The 19,525-nt window shown below is 56.3% G+C and overlaps 2 protein-coding genes across 5 annotated transcripts in view; one reads left to right on the top strand and one right to left on the bottom strand.

The window, feature by feature from the left end:
- Positions 1-9,668, top strand: part of DRC1 (dynein regulatory complex subunit 1) — a 40,165-nt gene extending 30,497 nt beyond the window's left edge. The window contains exons 11-17 of one of the 2 annotated variants that reach the window (XM_025867877.2): positions 2,620-2,732; positions 3,918-4,007; positions 4,546-4,632; positions 6,399-6,583; positions 7,621-7,761; positions 8,108-8,210; positions 9,431-9,668. In XM_025867877.2, coding sequence (XP_025723662.1) covers positions 2,620-2,732; positions 3,918-4,007; positions 4,546-4,632; positions 6,399-6,583; positions 7,621-7,761; positions 8,108-8,210; positions 9,431-9,487 — 776 coding nt within the window. In that variant the 3' untranslated portion in view covers positions 9,488-9,668. The remainder of the gene's footprint in view (positions 1-2,619; positions 2,733-3,917; positions 4,008-4,545; positions 4,633-6,398; positions 6,584-7,620; positions 7,762-8,107; positions 8,211-9,430) is intronic. The other variant, XM_073897114.1, reaches the window with a different exon arrangement.
- Positions 9,669-10,318: 650 nt separating this feature from the next.
- OTOF (otoferlin) overlaps positions 10,319-19,525 on the bottom strand; it is a 93,686-nt gene continuing 84,479 nt past the window's right edge. For 2 of the 3 annotated variants that reach the window (XM_025867882.2, XM_025867880.2), the window contains exons 34-46: positions 18,960-19,096; positions 18,710-18,844; positions 18,224-18,361; positions 17,577-17,704; positions 17,286-17,456; positions 16,509-16,669; positions 15,636-15,778; positions 15,156-15,244; positions 13,730-13,828; positions 13,364-13,605; positions 13,100-13,278; positions 12,893-12,993; positions 10,319-11,252 (exon numbers count right to left, since the gene is read on the bottom strand). In XM_025867882.2, coding sequence (XP_025723667.1) covers positions 11,072-11,252; positions 12,893-12,993; positions 13,100-13,278; positions 13,364-13,605; positions 13,730-13,828; positions 15,156-15,244; positions 15,636-15,778; positions 16,509-16,669; positions 17,286-17,456; positions 17,577-17,704; positions 18,224-18,361; positions 18,710-18,844; positions 18,960-19,096 — 1,904 coding nt within the window. In that variant the 3' untranslated portion in view covers positions 10,319-11,071. Of the gene's footprint in view, positions 11,253-12,892; positions 12,994-13,099; positions 13,279-13,363; positions 13,606-13,729; positions 13,829-15,155; positions 15,245-15,635; positions 15,779-16,508; positions 16,670-17,285; positions 17,457-17,576; positions 17,705-18,223; positions 18,362-18,709; positions 18,845-18,959; positions 19,097-19,525 lie in introns of those variants that run through there. The other variant, XM_073897116.1, reaches the window with a different exon arrangement.

The following is a 19,525-nucleotide window of genomic DNA, read 5'->3' on the forward strand; positions in this document are numbered from 1 at the left end:
ACTGCACTTATTACCCTTACTGATACTTAACATTGTCCATCTTTGGCCAGTGGGAGTCTCTTCATGTTGGCTTCTGGGTCCTTTTGACACAACCTCAGTAGTCGTTGATAGCGTCCTGGCTTTCCAGAATGACCAGATTTCCAGTCTCACATTATATGTTTCCTGCTTCAAGTCTGTAATCAGCCATTTCTCAAGGTCGAGGAGACCTGGTCCTTTTAAAGGGAATGGTATTTCAAAACCATAGTCTGGGAGCTGGAGTGCTCATTGTTTGGGATAGGTCAATTCCTAGGCCTTCCTAGTGGATGAGCATAGGGTGTAGAATTACATTTTCAGCATAAAATAAATCATGTGTTCATCCTGACACTTCCTAATCATCAGGATGCCAGAATTTTTACTTAACTTTATCAAAGTATATCTCCTTTCTCCTAATTTGAAAATCTTGGTGCACAGTGACTCCAAAATAATTACTCATTGCTTTTCCCACAACCACAGAACACTTGCAGAATAAAATATCAACCTACCACTAACAAATGATTACTAAAAATTGTTTAAACTTCTTTGAAGTTCTTTTTACTCTTAGGACACATTCCACTAGGGATGTACAGACAGATTGCTGTCTTTTATTATTTATTTTTACATTTATTTTATGATTTATTTTAAAAAATATTTTATTTATTTGAGAGAGAGAGCTGGAGGAGGAGTAGAGGGAGAGGGGCAAGCAGACCCCGCGCTGAGCGCGGAGCTGGACGTGGGGCTCGATCTCATGACCCTGAGATCATGACCTGAGCTGAAACCGAGAGTCAGATGCTCAACCAACTGAGTCACTCAGCCACCACCACCCCCATCCCCAGACTGGTGTCTTTTATTTTATTTATTTTTAATTTTTTTTAAAAGATTTTATTTATTTGAGAAAGAGAGTGACGAGAGAGCGCGAGCAGGGGCGAGGAGCAGAGGGAGAGGGAGAAGCAGACTCCTCGGCTGAGCAAGGAGCCCGACGTGGGTCCCAATCCTGGGATCATGACTTGAGCCAAAGGCAGACGCTTAACTGACGGAGCCACCCAGGCGCCCCGATGGGTGTCTTTTAAAGTCACTTAGAATAGTTTCTATTTGGTTATGTCACCAACCGAATACATACTTAGGTCTTTTTGTTTTGTTTTACTTCTGATTGTTAGGGATTGCTTTTTACAATTTAATTTTGTTTTATAGTTATGTAAAATAGTTACATGCTTCCAAAGTCAAGTGTACGAAACAAGGTATCCTGGAGGAAGTGTAGTCTTATCCTCTCACTCGGTTTTACCCCCTTTCTGTAGGTAACTATCTAAAAATGTATGGTTTATCTTTCCATTGCTTTTAAAAACAACTGTGTATATATATTTGTTTGTATTTATATAGACCCACTTCTTATGTATTTTTTTTTTTTTAAAGATTTTATTTACTTATTGACAGAGAGAGCGAGAGAGCACCAGCAGGGGCAACAGTAGAGGGAGAGGGAGAAGCAGGCTCCCCGCTGAGCAGGGAGCCCGATGCGGGGCTCGATCCCAGGACTCTGGGGTCACGACCCGAGCTGAAGGCGGACGCTTAACCATCTGAGCCACCCAGGCGCCCTAGACCCACTTTTTAAATGAGAGCATATGCTTTTCTCCATCTTGCTTTTTTCACTTACAAAGTATCCTGGAGGTCAGTCTATAGTAGTAAGAAGACACATTCCTCATGCCGTTTTTATTTGGTATTCTCTTGTGTGGCTGAGCTATAACTTATTCAGATAGTGTTCTGTTGGTGGCCACTTGGGATATTTCCGGGTTTTTGTTTGTTTGTTTTTTCTCTTACAAACATTGCTGCAACCAATAGCTCTGTGGATTTGTGTCTGCATATTTTTCCTGGCGAATTGTTGGGATAGATCCTTAAACGTGGGACTGCTGGATCAAAGGGTAAATGCCTCTGTAGTTTTGCTGGATATTGCTCCATACAGATGGGACCATTTTGCTTTCCACCAGCAAGATGGTATCTTGTACTTTTCCAAAATATCTTCATTTACATTATCTCATTTTATCTTTTGAACAACTAGTAAAACCTGGTAGGACAATGATTTTTTGTGACTATTTTCAGATGAGGTATATATAGTATAAAACATTTTTAAATCTCTAATTTTAATTAAAATGTTTGGCTCTTGCTATTAGCTACCAGTTCTTGCTGAGAAGTGAGGCCACCACTTGGACCACGGTTTAGTTGGCTACGTCTGATCTGCTGCTGGTTTAGAAACCACCTAGCAGATGTTCTAGATTGTTGTCTAAAGTGAGAATAAATAGGTTCATACTCTCCCTTCTGCTTCCTGGTCGTGGCTGGATTTTGAGTATGATGTTGGCAGGGAGATGAAATTTACAACAGCGAAGCGTTGTAGAACGGCAGAATTCTCCCGCTAGTCTCGTATCCAACCCCCAGCCTTCCTGTTTTTGCCACATACTAGGCTTTCTTCAGCTAAGGAGACTCCATAGGGCCTTAAAGAGGCTTTTTAACGGGTAAATTTTCTCAAGGAAGGCGGTTTGTTGCTCAAAGTCAACAAAGCCAAGCAATGATCCCCCTTTTCTCTCCCACTCTCTCTTCTCTCTGCCTCATCTGCAGAAGAGGAGGAGACCGAGGAGGCCGCCTCGGAAGCAGAGTCTTACCTCGACCTGCCGAAGCAAATTTCCCCCAAAACTACCAGAAAGATCCTGATGCTCCTGTGTGACGAGTCGGTGAGGCCGGCCGCGTGGGGCTGCGCCGGAGGGACTCCTGGCCGGTGGCTCCCTGCCCTTGCTTCTCCCGTGCTGCTGTGGCCCAGGCTGGCCCGGCCAGGCAGGAGGGCACAAGCACTGAGCAGCAGAGCTGGGCTGGTTCACGAGAGGCCCGGCCTCAGAGCTGCCCCCGGCTGGCCAACGGGTCTTCCCTTAGTGGGTCAGCAAGGTGTGGGCCAAGTTGGCCCCCGGCTCCTGCTAATGAAAAAAGAAAAAAAAGCTGAGTCTGCAAGAGAAGGGGCACCAGTCTCCCCTCCGTGAACCCACCTGCCGAGTGGTGTGGCCACAGCTGACGTGGCCTTACCCTGGGAGCTCAGTTTGTGATTTCTCGGGGTGTGTCAGGCTTTGGATAGCTGTATACTGTATATTAGCAAGACCCACTGGATTTCATGTAAAGGGTGTTGGAGGTGGCTCAGCTAGGAGTTGAGGTGTTCTAGGAACATGACTGGTGCATGATCCTGCATTTCTGAGATGAGTCAAAGAGGTGTAGCCAGGACTGGCAGCTTCCCACCCCGTGGGACAGTTTTCTTAGGCCAAGAGCTGGCTCTTGTCCCTGAGGGCGGCTCCTGCTGAAAGAGGCAGTAGGCAGGTGCTCCCCTACCCCTCCGGCCCTCTGCAGGCTTGCTGCCAGTGGCCACCTGTCACGCAGCCCTCCCCCAGGCCTTCCCAGCTCAGAGTGGGTGCTGGGCGCCCAGTGTCCCCACCCGCCGCCCACTTCCTGTGCACTGTGCCGGGATACGGTGTGCCCATCCCCCGCCATGCCTCCCTCCCTCTCCCCCAGCTCAGTGCCTGCCGCCCTGGTCTACAGATATTGGAGGGCTAGCCTCTGAGCAAAGTGACGTTGCGAGGGCGGGAATGTGTGACTGGAGCAGGTCTGGGCGGCTCTGGGGAACTTAGCCGTTTGCCCAGGGGCTTTTGGGTGAGGTGAGCCAGCACCCTTCATCCATGATGAGTATTGGCTTTGTGTCCGGGAAGGGCTCTCAGGCATCCCAGGAAGGACTTCCTCTGGGGTCCTGCTGCCCAAAGTCTCATCCCCGGGGTCCTGCTCTGTGGAGTCATCGCTGATAGTTACACAGAGGTAGGCTGCAAACCCAGCACTCATTTCTGAAACCTGTCTCTGACTAGAGATGTCATTTTCCTTCCCAGGGTTTCCTCATAGAGAGCAAGCTGCTGAGCCTTCTCCTTCCCCTGGAGAAGAACGAATGCTATCTGCTGAGGTTGGACGCCATTTTCTCAGTGAGTCCCATGGGGCTGAGTTGATGGGGTGGGGGCCTCATTCTATGCCAGCCTCCAGAGGACTGTTTTCCAACATTGCCTTGGCCCTGGGAAGAGATACAGGTCTCCCAGGCTTCCCTGGCCTTGCTGTCACCTCCTTCCCTTTCCTCGTTCTCCATGCCCCAAATAGGCCACCAAGTCTCCCAGCCCTGACCCTTCCTCTACCAGCTTCTCTCTCATGGCCTGGCTCTCAGACTGTAGGTTCTCCCCTGCACCCCTAAACTCGGATGTGTGTCCAGCCTCCTCTAGCATTCTTATACCCCCCCCCCCCCAGGCCTGTACAGAGCTGTTCCTGACTCTGAGCATTGTTTCTCTGCTCGGATGTGATCTCACTGTGCTTCCCTGGTGTTGAGTGGCCTCACTCTGGGCCATGGCAGGTGCTGGGGGTGTTTGGAGGAACAGCCAAACCTCCTGCTCTTAGGAGCTGAGGGTCTGGTAACTCTGGTAGCTGGTGGACTTCTGGCTGTGGTGTTTGAGCAATTCTCCTATTTTCCCCCAGGCCCTTGGAATTGAAAGTGAGGACGACTTGTATAAACTGGTGAATTTCTTCCTCAAATACCGAGTTTATCATTCACCCTCCAGTCAGGTAATGTGAAATGCAATACAAAAGAGAGCATTTGAAATTCTGGAAGCTCCCAGAGGGCATTGCTGCCTTTCTATAATACTCGTGGAGAGATAGTGAGGGTTTCCTGTCAGAGATAGCTAACTTAGTGTTTCCCACACTATTACTTTTTCTATTTGCAAGGGAAAGAATGGCGGGGGATGGGAGGCTGTTCTCATACTAAGGCCAAAGTGTCTTTTCCTGGGCCCTTCCTCAAAGCCAGGCTTCAGCCCCTAGGAGCCCTGGGCCCACCAAGCTCTGAATATTTTGATCCTTACCACTTTCCTGCAAAGCAGGGCCCATCTGTAATACCCATCTTGATCGTAATGGACTATTCTGAAGAAGCCATCATGTTAAAAATATTATAAAGTTTTAATTTAAAAATTAAAAACTTGAATTAAAAAATGCGTTTCATATTGCTGGCTCCAGGGTGAGTATCCTCGTATGCTTCCGAAAAGAATTTTCTGGATGAACAAAACCCAGAAGCCGTAAAGGGGGAAAAATCGGATCTATTTGACTACATTAAAAAAACAAAAAACAAAAAACAAAAAACCCCCAACCCTGTGGGGCAAAAATCACTATAAGCAAAGTTAAGATACAGATGACAGCTGCGGGGGGAGGGGAACGTTTTTAACTCATATCACATTTAAGGGCCCATTTCCTTAATATACAAAGAACTCATATAAACCAATAAGAAAAAGACCAACAGCTCAATGGAAAGGACGAGGGATATGAACAAAAAATCTCCTACAAGAGGCAATACGAGTAACTTTTAAACACATGAAAAGATAACCAGGCTTCTTATGATAAGAGAAGTGCAAATGCAAACTGTTCCAAATTCCATCTGCACCTGTCACGTGGGCAAGACTCTGCGAGTTGGATAACACGTGCTGACGGCCCAGGGGTGGGAACCAGACCCGCTCCTGTCGCTGCTGTGAGAGCCCATTGTCACCACGTGCAGTGTGGGTGACAACACCATATGCCCTGGCCCCTGCAATTCTTCCTGCAGCTATGTCTCAACACGATGAAAGGGTGTTTATTGTAGCTCATTGGTTTCCATGGCGCCTGAAATGGGAGAAGGTTGAAAACAACCTCTAATTCCATCATGAAAGGATCGATTACCTCATCAGTGGTGCATCGACACAGTGGGATACTATGCACCAGCAAAAAACAGACCAAAGCAGTTCTTTACATATTTTTTACGTGAAAATATCTCTAAGGTTTATTGGTCTGTGAAAAACGCCAAGTGCAGAACTGTGCGGTAGAGTATCATTCGTGTGAAAACGGGAGGGAAGGCGTTGCTCGTATGGACAGAGGATTTCTTCGGAAGGATGCGGAAGACGATGACGTTGGTTTCCCTATGGGAGGTGAACTGAACTATGAGACAGGAGTAGGAGGAAGACTTTTAAATTAAAAAATTACAATGTAGTTTGTGATTTTTGATTTAAAAAGATATATAGTGTCAGCTTTAGGAATATCAATAAAATGAACACATATGAGCCCCGATTTAGAAATAGAAGATCAGCACTGTTTGGAAGCCCCCCGTGTGCCTCTCCCTGATCCTGCACTCTTTCACCATTTCTTCCTTCCTGTAAATGTGTCCCTTTGCATCTTTTCTATAACTTTCTGTAAACTTTTCTCCACTTTCTATCTGCCTGTCTTCAGACACTCATGCTTGCTCTGTCCCCCTGATCCATAGTCACCCTTATGCCTTTCTCCAGCTCAACCCCTGGCATCTGTCACCTCCACAGGAGCAAACAAGCCTGTTGTCAGCGCTGGAGCCAGGAAAGCAGCCAGACCTCGAGGGACAGAAAGAGGAAAGCCTCGTGGAAGGGGAGCCGGAAGAGAAGGAGGCCCCCCCTTCTTCCAGGCTCATCCATCCCAACGATGTCCTCAAGATTCTGGAGGCCTTTGTCATGGGTCTAAAGAAACCCAGGTGTGGTGCTGGAGGGCTTGCCTGAGGCCCCGGGAAGGTGGGGGCCAAGCAGATGCTCGTGTGTGTGTGTGCAGAGGCTGGGAAGGGGGGAGGAGAGGGTGATGGGGGAGGGCTGGAGGAATCCCCGGACACGAAGGGAAGGAGGGGGTGTAGAAGCGATTTGCATTTTCTCATGCATCATTCATTCAGCGGTCAGTCACGGGGTCTGCTGTGCCCTGTGGAGGTCGCACCTTGTTAGCAGGACGATGGCCAGAGCGTAACAAGGTGTCCTGTTGCTCCGGGGAGGAAGTGGCCACCCCATCTGGCGTGTCCGAGAGGGCTTCAGGCACCCAAACTGGGTTTTGCTAGGTGGATAAGTGGGGGAAGGGCCATTTCAGGTGTCACAGTGTGGGGAAGGGTGTGTTCAAGAGGTGTGGCTGGTGTCAGGGTCTTCCGTGGGAAGTGTGGCCAGCGGGTGGGGGGGGGCCAGATCTCGGAGAACCTTGCCCACTGTGTCCAAGACCTTTGTCTTTACCCTTGAGTGGACCGGAGCCAGAACATGGTCTTGAGCAGTAGGGGAGCCACACTTAGGCTTGCATTTTAGAAAGATTGCTTTGGTGGCAGGGAGGGGCTGGTGCTGGATGCAGGAGAGCAGCCGGGGGCTTTGTCCTGGTGGAGGTGATGATATCCTGGATCAGGGCTATCCTTGAGGGCAGCCAAATCTTGAGCGGGGTTTTAGATGCATTAGTGAAAGAAATGGACATAGTAGCAGCATGGAAGGCCAGTGAGGTAAACTGGCCGAGAGAAGGGGTGGGGATAGAACTCCAGGGATGCTGTCACAAAGGCGACAATGGCACCAGGAATCGGGAACATTGATGATAGTCGTGTGCCCTTTCAGAGAATCTGCCAGAAACCGATAGACTGGCATAGCTGAGTGGGAAGGTGACCAGTGGGAATGCGGGAGTCTGTGAGGGGCGGGCTCTGTGGCTGGCACTGCGTGGGGGCCCTGGTGGGGGGGGGCAGATGGAGACGATGCGACGTTTGCTCTTAACCTTCAGGGACTCTTGGGCACCAGTGAAGTTGAAGTATGTGCGGGATAACTCAAAGGACTCTGAGTATTGGGAGGCCCTGACCACGGTTATCCCTGACACCACGCAAAACCTCTGGGACGCTCTGTACACAGCCCTGGAGAAATACCAGTAAGCCCACATGTCATTGCGCAGAAGGAGGGGGCCAGACAGGCAGTGGGGAAGGATCCTGCTTGCCAGGGCCACATTTGCCACCTCCCTGGTTTGGAGAGAAAAGCTGCCTTTGGAAGGAAAGCTCCCGCCAAAGGGGCCTGGGGCGTTGGGTGGCTGGCCCTGTGGCCCTGCCCTCCTGTTCTGTTCCTGCCCGCCTGGTTCGTTCAGGGCAGGAAGGTTGCGCTAGTGGGTGAGGCTTCTGGGCTCCTCTTCCGCCTCCCACCAGAACAGAAACCCAGAGATCCTGACCTGGGGAGAATGGAGGAAGATTCAGGGAGCCTCTAACTGATTTTTCTGCCCAAAGCCTCATCCTGACCCAGAGGGCCAAGCTGCTGATAGAAAACAACTCACTGGAGCAGCAGAACACAGAGCTCCAGATGCTGCTTCAAAAGTATCTAGATTCCAAGGTGGGTGGACTCTAGAGGAGGGTAGGCAGGAGGCTGAGGGAGGCAGTGGGACTCCTCTTAGGAAATGGGTCTCTTCCCTCACTAGAAGCAAGGGAGCGTTGAGATGTGACATAAAATATCAACAGTCATACCTCCGGTTGGGACAGAATTATCGGGCAAGGGGGTGGACGTTGCCTGAAGTCTCCTCCTGGACATCATCTGGGCTATGATGGTGCCCCTCGGAAGCCATGGTTTTTGGTGCCTGCTCCTTGCTGGACCGTCCTCGGAAGCGGTGCCAAAGCCTGTGATGGCATCACAGGCCGCAGGGCCCTTCCTCATGAAGTTTCTTCTTTGCTCCTAACCCCTCTGTGAAGCTAACAGGGCACAGGTGATTCTCCCAAAAAGGAGAATCAAAACTGGAAGCCTCTGTGACGTGCCCAGAGCCCTGGGCTCTTCCCACTCTGCTGGCCAGGTTGTCCGGCCTGGGCTATGACATGGCGAGAGGAAGCTCCAAGTGAGACAGATAGTCCCTGGCCCCCACTCTTGATCACTCCAGTGATGGTTGGGGCAACTTGCCCATGGCCTGCCGGAGAAGAAATCCCACAGTCTCTGCTCCAAAGGTTAGAATCCATTAAGTTGCTGGCTCGGCTCTGCTAGTGTGGAATCCTGCACGTGGCACTGAGGCCGTGGGCCTTGACACACCGGGCTGAGGGTAGGTCCTCCGTCACCAGCTGTGTGTGGGAGAAGTGACTGAGGCCAGCCACAAGCCCAGGAACGGGGAGTGTGGCCCTGCCGTGGTCGCAGGCCCCAGGCCACAGCTGAACAGAGGATGTGGTAAGCCTTGGTGTCGTGACAGACCTGAGGGCTGTGTGGCCCACACTTTCGTCCATGCTGCTGCGCACAAGAGGATGGGGAGGTGCAGGGAAGGGCAGGGCTAGACCGGGGGCGGGATGCACAGGTGAACGGGAGACGGAGGACTTAGGAGAGTGGCTCGGAGCAGAAGGTTCGGAACGTTACCAGAGGTTAGCTAGCTGGAGCAGAAGCCAACCCAAAAGCCGTAGGACTTCTCTTCTGAAGGAAGGCAGAGTGTGGGCTTTCCCCAGCATCTGGAAGCACATGGGGAGGAAATGCTTGCAGAGTTGGAGCCCTGAGGAGAGCTAACACGAGCACCTGCCCCCCAGAGGTCATGAAGAAGGAGGGCCCTGGGAAAAATGGAATGACCTGTACTCTTTCTTTTCCAGATAAACTCTGAACTGCAAGTTCCACCAACTCGGGTGTTCCGGGCACCCACAAAATAGAGCTGGGCCTCGGAAGGCTGCCGTGTTAAGGTGCGTGCTGGTGCTGGTGATGGCACGTTTCACCCGGGCACCTGCCTGGGGCCACTCTGGACTTTCCAGAGCTGCTGTGATAGGGCCTGTCAAAAGAAGGCCGAGCGGTTACCTGTATCCTGCCGTCATGATTAAAGTCTTTAAAAAGTTGTGGCTGAATCTCTCCAAAGAGCTCAGGTTCCCTGAGCTACTGGCCCTTGACCCCACCTCATGTCATGAGGAGACTTTGTCCCCACCTCAGACCATGGTAGAACAGGCCTGTCACTGTGGGACTGAGCTTAGGCCAGTGGCATGGGATTCCCTTCTTGATTTGGGGGGCAATTGGTGGTCTATGAGTGGAGGCTGGAGCTTCTGGGGCTCTTGCAGGGTCTTTTTTTTTTTTTAAGTAGGCTCCACGCCCAGTGTGGAGCTCAATGCGGGGCTTAAACTCGTAACCCTGAGATCAAGACCTGAGCTGAGATCAAGAATTGGATGCTAAGCAACTGAGCCTCCCACGTGCCCTGCGCTCTTAAGCCTTCAGACTGTCCTTGGGCCTGCAGGACCCTTTTGGTGAGCTTTTGGGGTCCCCGTTTCCATCTGGTATAGTGTGAGGCTCTTCCCCTGGGCAGCCTGGGCAGGTGGCCCAGTGCCTAAAGCCCTCCCTGAACCTTGGGCCACGAGGCTATCCAAAAGGGAAGAGCCAGAGGGGCCCAGCTGGTGCTGAGTTTGCCAACCTGTGCCCCTATACTGGTCCCCCCACTTGGCCAAATGCAGACTTCTCAGCTCAGTGTTTAATTCCTTTTATTAAGAGAAAAATCACCACTCAAGAAAGGAACAACAGCCAACAGAAACCCAGCTCTCAGGGCAAGTACCCGCTCCCATCCTGGCCTCCATGAGGGCCTGGTAGGGCAGGCGGGCATGGGGGGCGGGGGGAGGCACCGGGGTTCACTCTCACTGCTCCTCATCTGGGCTTCTGAGCGCTGGACTGGGCAGAGGAAGCTCTGGGAAGCGATAAAAACCCACAGGCATGGCAGGGACGGGGCTTGAGCCCCCACCACAGCAGCTCCCTGGGCAGGAGGAGGCACTCGGGAGGGCCGCAGGGCGGAAGCAGCCACCTCCACACCCTTTGTGGGAAGGGTCTGGCCCACGTGTGCAGAACAAAGACGGGTGGTGTGGCTGCCCTCGCGAGATTCTGTGGGGGAGGGAGGGTGATGCTTTTTGCTTGTTCATTCTTTTTATAGCTCTGGCCACTGGCTAGTTCTCAGTTAATTCCATTAAAGCTTTACTCCTCCACTGGAAGGCCTTCGGGGAGGGTCTGGGGTGGCCATACCCGAGCCAGGGGTGCCTCAGCCAAGAGGGGCAGGACCCCACTCCTTCTCACCCTTCCCACCCCACAGGCAGGGACCAGATGGGTGGCACGGGGCAAGCAACAGGCTTGGGGGGGGGGAGGATGAGAGGGGCCGGGTCACCGGCCCAGCAAGCAGGAGGTAGACTTCGGGGACCTGAGGACACAAGGGGGGACACTGGGCTTCCCAAGCTGCCCAGGGAGAGGAGCAGCCACCGGGCCATGGGGCTTCACGCCCCGAGCAGCTTCTTGACCATGTAGCCGGGGAGGCTGTAGAGGAAGAGGGCCAGCAGCAGCAGCCCGAGCAGTGCCAGCACGATCTTGATGAGGAGCCACTTGTACCGCGTGCAGATGAGGTACCTGATGGACTTGAGGGGGTTGAGGAACCAGACGAAGGCGGTGTCAGGCCGGCTGCGGGCGGAGGGGGAGCCGTGGTCAGGCAGTGGGCCTCTCAGCCTCTCCCCCTTTCTGAGAACACGAGCGTCGGTCCCCACCGGGCCCTGCCGAGGGTCTGAGGGGCCCCCGTGGGACACACGCGGCTCGCTGCCCTGCCTTCCACACAGCCTCCCGGCCAGGAGGTGCTTCCTGTCGTCGGTGTTACGAAAACGGTAGGGTTTATAAGACGCCAAGACGGAAAATTCAAGTACTGAATAGGTGTTTTCATACTCCTGTCCCAGCAAGCCCCGGGGGACACAGACCGTGCATTCCAGAACCTTCGGGGCGGAGTGCGGCGCCAGCGCAGGGCACCTGGTTTCCAGGCCCAGCGGTGATGGGCAAGTGAGGCCCCTGTCTGAGCCTCAGTTTCCTTACTTACACAGCGGGGGTTAATAGCGGACGTTGCCTCCGCGGCTGGTGCGGGGCAGGGCGGGAAGTGCACGCGCCGGGCGAGGCCCCCCGGCTCCCTAGGCTGCTCAGCAGATGGCACCTGCTAAGCTGGGGGGACGGGATGGAGACCCTGCCCGGGCCGCACGGCGGAAAACGGCTCCAGGCTGCGAGGTGGGGGCCGGTGGGAACTGGCGAGGCCTTGCTGGCGAGTCCTGGCCAAACCCTTCCCCATCCCCCGTCCACACGCCAACTGCTTTCTGCCGATGGCGCCGGCTTAGAGTCTGTCATTCTGCCATGAGGACAGGAAGCGGTGTCCGGCCCAGAACGCCGGGTCGGCAACGTGAAAACCTAGGCTGGGTCTCAGCTCTGATCTGCTCGGTGACCTTGCCTCTCTCTGGCCCAGTCCGCACTCACGTACAACAGTCCCTTGGGTTCTGAGAGCCCAGGGGACTGTTTGGCCGCCCGGGAGTTGGCGTGTGCACGTGTGCATCCGTGTGTGTGCGCGTGTGCATGCGTGGGTGCCGCCTGCTGAAGCTCGTCGGCCTGCAGTCCAGAGGGACAAGTGGGGAGTCCCGGAGCCAGCAGGAGGCCAGGCCCAGGCCCCCCGGGGCCTTCTTGGGCGGGGGGGGGGAAGCCGGCACCGAGCAGAGGGCGGGGGCGAGCAGGAGGGGCAGCAGGAGTGTGAGGAGCGGTACGTGTGCCACAGGAAGGAGCGGGCAGACTGGGGAGGGTTCAAGAACCCCAGGAAGCTCGCGTCTGGCCGGCCGCAGCGGCAACAGGGCAGAGGCAGCGTGGACAAAGGACCCGGAGGACGAAGGCTCAGGCTGTGGCAGGGGCCTTGCAGCCGGGGGGTGGGGGGTGGGGGGGCGCCCCTGGGCTGAGTGTGTGCACTTCTGGGCGCCTCCCCTGCCAGCAGGGCCGCCTGGCGCCCCGCGCTCCACGGCTGCCGCTGCTGGCTTCTGGCAAAAGTAGGAAGAGCATTAACTCTGTGAAACGGGGCCTTCCCTGGGAGAGGCGCCGCTTTCCTGCAAAGGTAGCCCCTGCTTTGGCTCAGAGGGAAGCATGGATTCCAGGGCGAAGCAGAGAGGAGAGGGGGCTGCCCTGCCCAGAAAGGGATAGAGGGCGCAGAGGTGCCTGCAGGGCGGGAGCAAGAAGGCCAGAAGCTTCTGGCCCCTCCTTCCTGTTCCCGTGGCCCCAGAGACCGGCGTGGCCGGCAGCACACTCACTTGGGTTTCTCTAGGGGGTCAGGTTCATTGCGGGCCAGGCCCACAGGATTCTTCTCTGCCTCCTCGGCTGTCAGTAGATGCAACTCTGCCTCCACCTTGCCCTGCAGAAGGGAACAGAAGGAGCCCAGTGCTCAGGCCGGGTGCCGGGCCCTCAGCACCCTAGCCGCGCCCAGCCCTGCCCTCTGCCCAAGGAGCCGTGGTCCCCACCGTGAGCTCGAATTCGTCATTCTCATTGCGGGCCAGGAGGGGCCACCAGCCTTTGACGCGCTTCTGCTTGAAGATGGAAACCAGGGGCACGTCCACCTCCCCCGTGGCCATCTCCATGGTGCACAGCTTGGCTGTCTTTGCGCCCCGAGGAAACCGGTTCAGGTCCAGCTCGATGGCCCCTGTGGCAGCCTTGGAGTCAGCTCTGATGACCTTCCCCGGGCTGGGCTCCCCCTGCCCGCCCCCCTTCCTTCCCCAGCCCTGCACCCAGGAAGTCGTCCGCGGAGAAGTGGTCGGCGTCCCAGATCTGCAGGGTGAGCCGCGCGGGCATCTTGTACTCCGTCTCGTCCCAGGAGAACATGGACTCCTTCTTGGAGATGACAATCTTTTCCTCAGCGGCCAGGTAGTCGAAGGGGAACAGGTAGCGCCAGTTGAAGTTGCCCTCGCCGGTGAGGGAGTGATAGTGGACATCTGTGTCCTGCTTGTCCTCCTGCTGGCCCTTCAGCCACCTGCCAGGTGCCACCGGCTCCAGAACGGGCGGCCACCTGCAGGGAGCCCCGTCCCTCCTCGCCTGCCTCCCAGGAAGGTGGGCTCAGCCCCCGCCCCGCCGCAGCCCGGTGCCCTCTCACCCACCCCCGCACAAAGATGTCGCTGGACTTCTCCCCGGTGAAGAAGTCATCGTCCTCCAGGACCACCTCGTCCGTGTTCCACACGATGACGCGGAGCTCGTACCTGGGCAGGGGAGAGGCTGCCTCACAGTCTGGGGGTGGGGGCTGCCCCAGGGTCTTGGGGTGCAGATGGGGCAGGTAACCGAGGGGAGTCCTGGGGACTCGGGGAGCCAGGTTGAGGTGGAGAGAGCTGATTCAGGGAAGGGGGCGAGGACAGGGAGCTGAGGTGACAGGGGGATGTTGGGGCCCTGGGCGAGGGAGGGAGGGTCACGGGCCAGCACAGCTCCTGTGAGGAGAGCCCTAGGGGAAGCCCGTCTGGCCGGCACGCCAGGACCCAGAGCACACTCCCGGACAGGGAGGCTGACCCAGAGCCGCTGCTGGGGGCTGCTGAGCACGATCCCTGTCTCCAGAGGCCAGAAGACCCTCCAGCTCTAACACAAGGGCACATTTAAGCCCAGCAGCTGGCAGGGGACACCCACGGAATCTGGTTTCCTTTATGCCCTTATCCCCGAAGAGGATTTTTCCCCTTGAAGTGTAATTGTCATTGCAAATCGGTGGTTACATTTCAAACCATTAGGAGGAAGGTTGAGTCACCCCCTCCACGTCGCTTGGAGTGCTGCCCTCCCTGGAGGTAGGCCGTTACACCCTGACTACAAGTCCCGGGTGACACAATGGGGTGAGGTGTCCCCTAGTGGCCGGCCCTGGGACAGCACACTCGTGACCTCGGGCCTGGAGGCTACTCCAGGTAGAATTTGCTCTAGAATTGGAAGCACTCAGCGCAAAATGGAAATGTGGGACCCCTTGTTAAAAAATTAAGAATTTAAATATTGCCATCCTGAAATAAGAGTGGGGCCCCTCTGAGTGTGGGCGGGTCTGTGCTGCTTCTCCACCCAGGCAGTTGGCCCTGGTTCCAGGCCCTGAGGAGGTCAGAACTGGCAGCAACTCCATCCTGCCATTTTACAGATGGCAAAACTGAGGACCAGGGAGGCAACGTGACCTGGCCAGGGTCAAGTGGGAGAGGCCGGCGGCTCGGCCCCTGTCGGCTACTACCCTTGCACCTCACTCCTGCAAATCTCCTCGGCAGGGCTTACTGACAGCCTCGAGTGCGGACAACGCAGAGCTGGCTCAGGGGTAGTGGCCGCTGTGGGGATGACCGTCCACAGGAGGGCGCTGGCGAGTACGCATCGGCTCCCGGCCTCACCGACTGCACCCAGGGGTGTGGCTCTGACTCGGCCAAGGGCCCCCCCCGCCCCCCGCCCCAGGGCCGGCCCCACCGCCGGCTCCAAAGGTTGCTCCGATCCCGCGACCAGACCACAGGGGAAGCACCGCTAAGGTGTGGGTGATCCGAGCCTGGGGCCCCTACAGGAAGGCCGTGGAGGGGTGGGGCTCACTTCTTGGGCTTCCGGGGGGAGATGTCCAGAGGCGTCCCGGGGGCCGGCATGTCCATGGGGAACATGTCCACCCACAGCTCCAGGCGGCCCTGTGGAGGAGGGGGCGTGGCAGGTCTCCCCACGGACTCCCCTCTGCCCGGGAAGGCCAGCTCTCTTCTCCCGCCTCTCCCCCAACCTTTGTTCCCTCCGGACTCAGTTCACCGATTTTCATCCTTGGATGCCAGAATTCCTACGCCATCACCAATGGCCAATCACAGCTTCTAGGGGAGACAGCCCAGGGCTGCCCCTGAGCCGATGTGACTCGCTCAAAGCAAAGACACGTGCCACTGGTGTCGCTGTGAGGGGCCACGGGGGGGGGAAGCGCCTGCCAGGCTTTGGGGAATGTCGTGAACAGTATGAGGATCCATTTTTATGGACTCACGTTGGGACTCCCTGATCCCAGGTACCAAAGAACCTCAGATCTCGGCCTGCGAGCGTCACCTGCTCGATGCCTGGCTTGTCAGGGTTGAGCAGCGGCCGAGTCTCTACATGTTCGGGCACCAGGCGGCAGCCCACGCGGGGGATGTCCTCCCAGTGCCTCAGGGCACACAGCGCCACGTGCTCTTCTGTCGGCTTCCTCTGACCTGTGGGTGCGGGTGGGTCAGCGGCACACATGGCCTCAGAAGAACAGGAAACCTGTGCTGGGCTAGACTCAGGGGCACAAAGAGGCCCTGGAGCCATCACCTGTCCATCCTATTTCCTTTCTACTGTTGGGAAACTGAGGCACAGGGGAAGAACTGGCTTGCCCAAGTTCTCAGCTGCCCCATAGGGCCCAGCGAGACCTGTGTTCTTGGGTTTGCTCTGCCTGGGAAACCTGCCCAGAGAATCCCACTGGGCGGTGAGGGCAGGGAGGGCAGGAATCCACTTCCTGGCCCAGCACCCTGAAGGTGGCAAGAGTTCCTCAGCACACATATCTCCCTATTTTCTGGGAAGTGCCACATGGGCAAAGGAGTGGCGAGGGCCCAGGGCTTGGAGTCAGATCTGGGCCCACACCTCACTCTGCCTCTGAAGAGCCATGTGACTTTGGCCAAGTCACTGAAACACTTTGGGTCTCAGTGTCCTCACCTGCAGAATGGGCAGAACCTTTCTACCCCGCAGGAATTCTGAGAGGGAGAGAGAAGACAAGTGGGCAGGTGCAGTGTAGGATGCGGCAGAAGGGCAGAGGCTGGGCAGACAGGGGTGGGACTCTAGGCTGATGGGCAGAGGGTCTAAGGAGACCCCAGTCTAGGCCGCGAAGTCCTGCCACAGGGAAGTGTGGGTTCCTCTTGGCCTCTGCCCGCCCGCCCCCCGTGGCTGTGTCCAGAACCCTGTTACCATTCTCATCCTCCATCTCAGAGGGCCCAGTGAAGACACAGTTGGACACCTTCACTCTCCCAGGGGGCCCAAAATGGGGGCCGTCCACCTTGTTCTCCTTGCAGAGGCGGGTCAGAATCTGGCTGGGCTTCATGGGGTCCCGCCAGATATTGTAGCCATGTCTGTGGGAGGGAGCACACAGGCTTCGTGGGGCTCAGGTGCGGCTGGGCCCATCCCCAGGTGGGAACTGGTTCCAGGCGGTTCTCTTAAGTTGGCTGCTCCCCCGTGTCAGCAAGTGGGCCCCACCTGAGACACTAGGGCTGCTGGAGGCTGATCCCTCCGACCCCAGGCTCCAGCCTCACATGCCCGGTGTCCAAGCATGAGCTTTCAGCCTCCCCCAGCATAGCCCAACCCATTCCCCAACTGTGCCCTCTCCTCTGGTACTTTGAAGACTCCCATGAGGACACTGAAAGCCAGAGAGGGTAGGGATGTGACGAGAGTCACGCAGCCTGTCAGTGGCAGAGGCTGGCCAGATCCCCGTGGACTCTGTGGAGCAGTGCCGCCTCTCCTCCCAGCCCACGCTTCTCTCCTGCCCCAGCCTCCTCTGTCCTGGAATCCCCTGGCTCTCTCCTTGTCTTAGAAGCTGTGGTCTGCCCAGAGCCTGCAGGAAGGCGGCCTGGCCGGGGACAGAAACCGTTCTAGAGCCATCTTCCCAAATCACAATCTCTAATCTTGTCCTCAGAGTCAGGACGCAGCAGGTGCGCCTTGCCCCGCCCCGCCCCGCCCCGCCCCACGCACAGGGAGTAGGCCTGGGCGATGCCGCAGGTGGCGCGGTGCTTGCTGTAGAAGCGATTCTCCAGGTCGATCTTGGTTTCCCCAATGAGGTCGTCGGTGCCTACCAGATCCCAGTCATACACGGCCACCGTCAGCATGGATTCCATGGGGAAGGAGGCCTCGATGTCAAAGGACCTGGCGGGGTGGGGGTTAGAAGGGCTGAAGCTCAGGGTGGGGTAGGGTGGCTGGGGGGTGGGGCTGGGGAAGTCGGGGCGGGGCAGGAGTGGGGGCATGTGGGACACCAGGAGGCCTTACTTCCCAAAGACAGGGTTGAGCTGCTTGGAGATATAGTTCTCCTTGTCGCGGATGTCTGTCTTGCCCAGCCGGATGGCGATGTAGGGGTCGGCTTTGCCATTGATGTCTGCGGGGTGCAGGTCTGTGGCCTGGGATGGGGGAGGGGTGCTTCTGAGCAGGCTCCCCACACACCCTGCTCATCTTCCAGTGCCCTCACCCTCCTCCCTGATGGTCCCATGATGGCAGAGGGTGTGAGCGCTGGACCAGAGACAGGAGAATTGCTGTGTGACCCTGGGCAAGTCACTGCCTGTCTTGGGTCTTGGCTTCCTCCTCTATAAAAGACTAAGGGTGCCTGGGTGGCTCAGTTGGTTAAGCGTCTGCCCTTGGCGCAGGTCATGATCCTGGGGTCCTGGATCTAGCCCCAGGTCTGGCTCTCTGCTCAGCAGGGAGTCTGCTTCTCCCTCTCCCTCTGCCCCGCCCCTCTGCTCGTGTGTGCGCGCGCGCGCGCTCTCTCTCTCTCTCTCAAATAAATAAATAAAATCTTAAAAAAAAAAAAAGGTGGGAACTAAACCAGATGACCTTTCTGGGGTCTCCCAGTGGGGGCTGTCACTTTGCAGCTGCTTTAGCTCCCCCTGGGCTACAGGGAGAGGATCTGAGGGGAGTCTTACCCTGACCACATAGACTCGGACCAGCACATTGATGGGGTCATTGCTGGGGATGCCCTGGAACATGCCATAGGTGGGGTCATAGCCGGCTTCCTGGGACATGTCCTCTGGGAGTGGCACTTTGTACACGCAGAGGGAGCCCTGGGGCAAGGCAGGGGGGTCAGGGTGCAGTTCCCACAGGCATTCAAAACTGCACAGAGGGTCTGCACCCTGCTGCTCCGGGCCTTAACCCTTTAGCTGCTGGATCAGAGGGAAGCTCTGGGGTTCTGGAGGGAGGGGCCCGGGCAATGTTGAGGGTGGGGCAGTCAGGGCAGATGCTCTTTTTTTTTTTTATCAGCATAGAAATACTGTCATATTTTACCAATCAGTGTAGCTGACAGTTCCACCTGACTGTCAGCCCTGGGCTCGGGGCTTGGGGTGGGGATAAGCGCTGGCCGGGAAGGGCGGCGCCTCGGGGCTCAGGGCCTGGGCGCACGTCCTTCGCCTGACCTTGAACCGGCCCACGATGCGCTCCTCCTCCACGGAGCCATTCTCGTCATCGCCTGTCTTGCCCCGCAGCAGGTTGAAAGTATGCAGCCAGTCCTCAAAGTTGTCGAACTCGGACTCCAGTTCCTTGGGGTACACCTGAGCCAGGCCGGAGGGACGAGGCATGACCACTGGCCTCTGTCTCACCCCACCTGCCACCTGCTGCCCCAGGCAGGACCCCAGGCCCCTGCTGGGTCTGCTCCCAGACCCTCACCTTAAGCTCGTCAATCTTGGGTTTCTTCTTCTCAGGGGCCTCGGACCCCTGGCCGGCGCCGGGGCTCTGGGTTCTCTTTTTCTTCTCTTCCTTCATGGCCTTTGTCTTCTCCTTGCTCTTCACCAGCCCCTTCGGGCCTGGCCAGAACCAGAAAAGGAGGCCCTGGTCAGTTTGGGGCAGAAATGATGGAGCAGGAAGTTCTGGGTTGCAGACCCAGATCCACTGATAACTTATTTTGCTAATTGGACTTCTCAGGGCTCTGTGTACTCATCTGTAAACCGCAGACAATACTTCCTGGCATGCCTGCCTCACACGGGTGCAGGGCACCCAGAAAGCCACCCTGGGACCGTGTACAGACTGCTGTCACGCCCTCTGGGCCAGCAGAGCAGGGAAGGAGCCTGGGTTCGAGTCAGGAGGCCGGAGCTGCACAGCCCTGCGCCAGCTCACTCTCCTCTCTGGCCTCAAAGTCTGTCAATTCAGAGGGCTGTTCTCTATCAGCATTTCCCACACTACAGTCAGTGGAACACCAGCTGTAGATGTTCTTGGAATGTTTTAGAAGAAAGGGT

This window comes from Callorhinus ursinus, unplaced genomic scaffold, assembly GCF_003265705.2.
Source record: "Callorhinus ursinus isolate GAN/ISIS: 27379988/994484 unplaced genomic scaffold, GSC_fseal_2.0 scaffold10, whole genome shotgun sequence".
Lineage (NCBI taxonomy): Eukaryota > Metazoa > Chordata > Mammalia > Carnivora > Otariidae > Callorhinus > Callorhinus ursinus.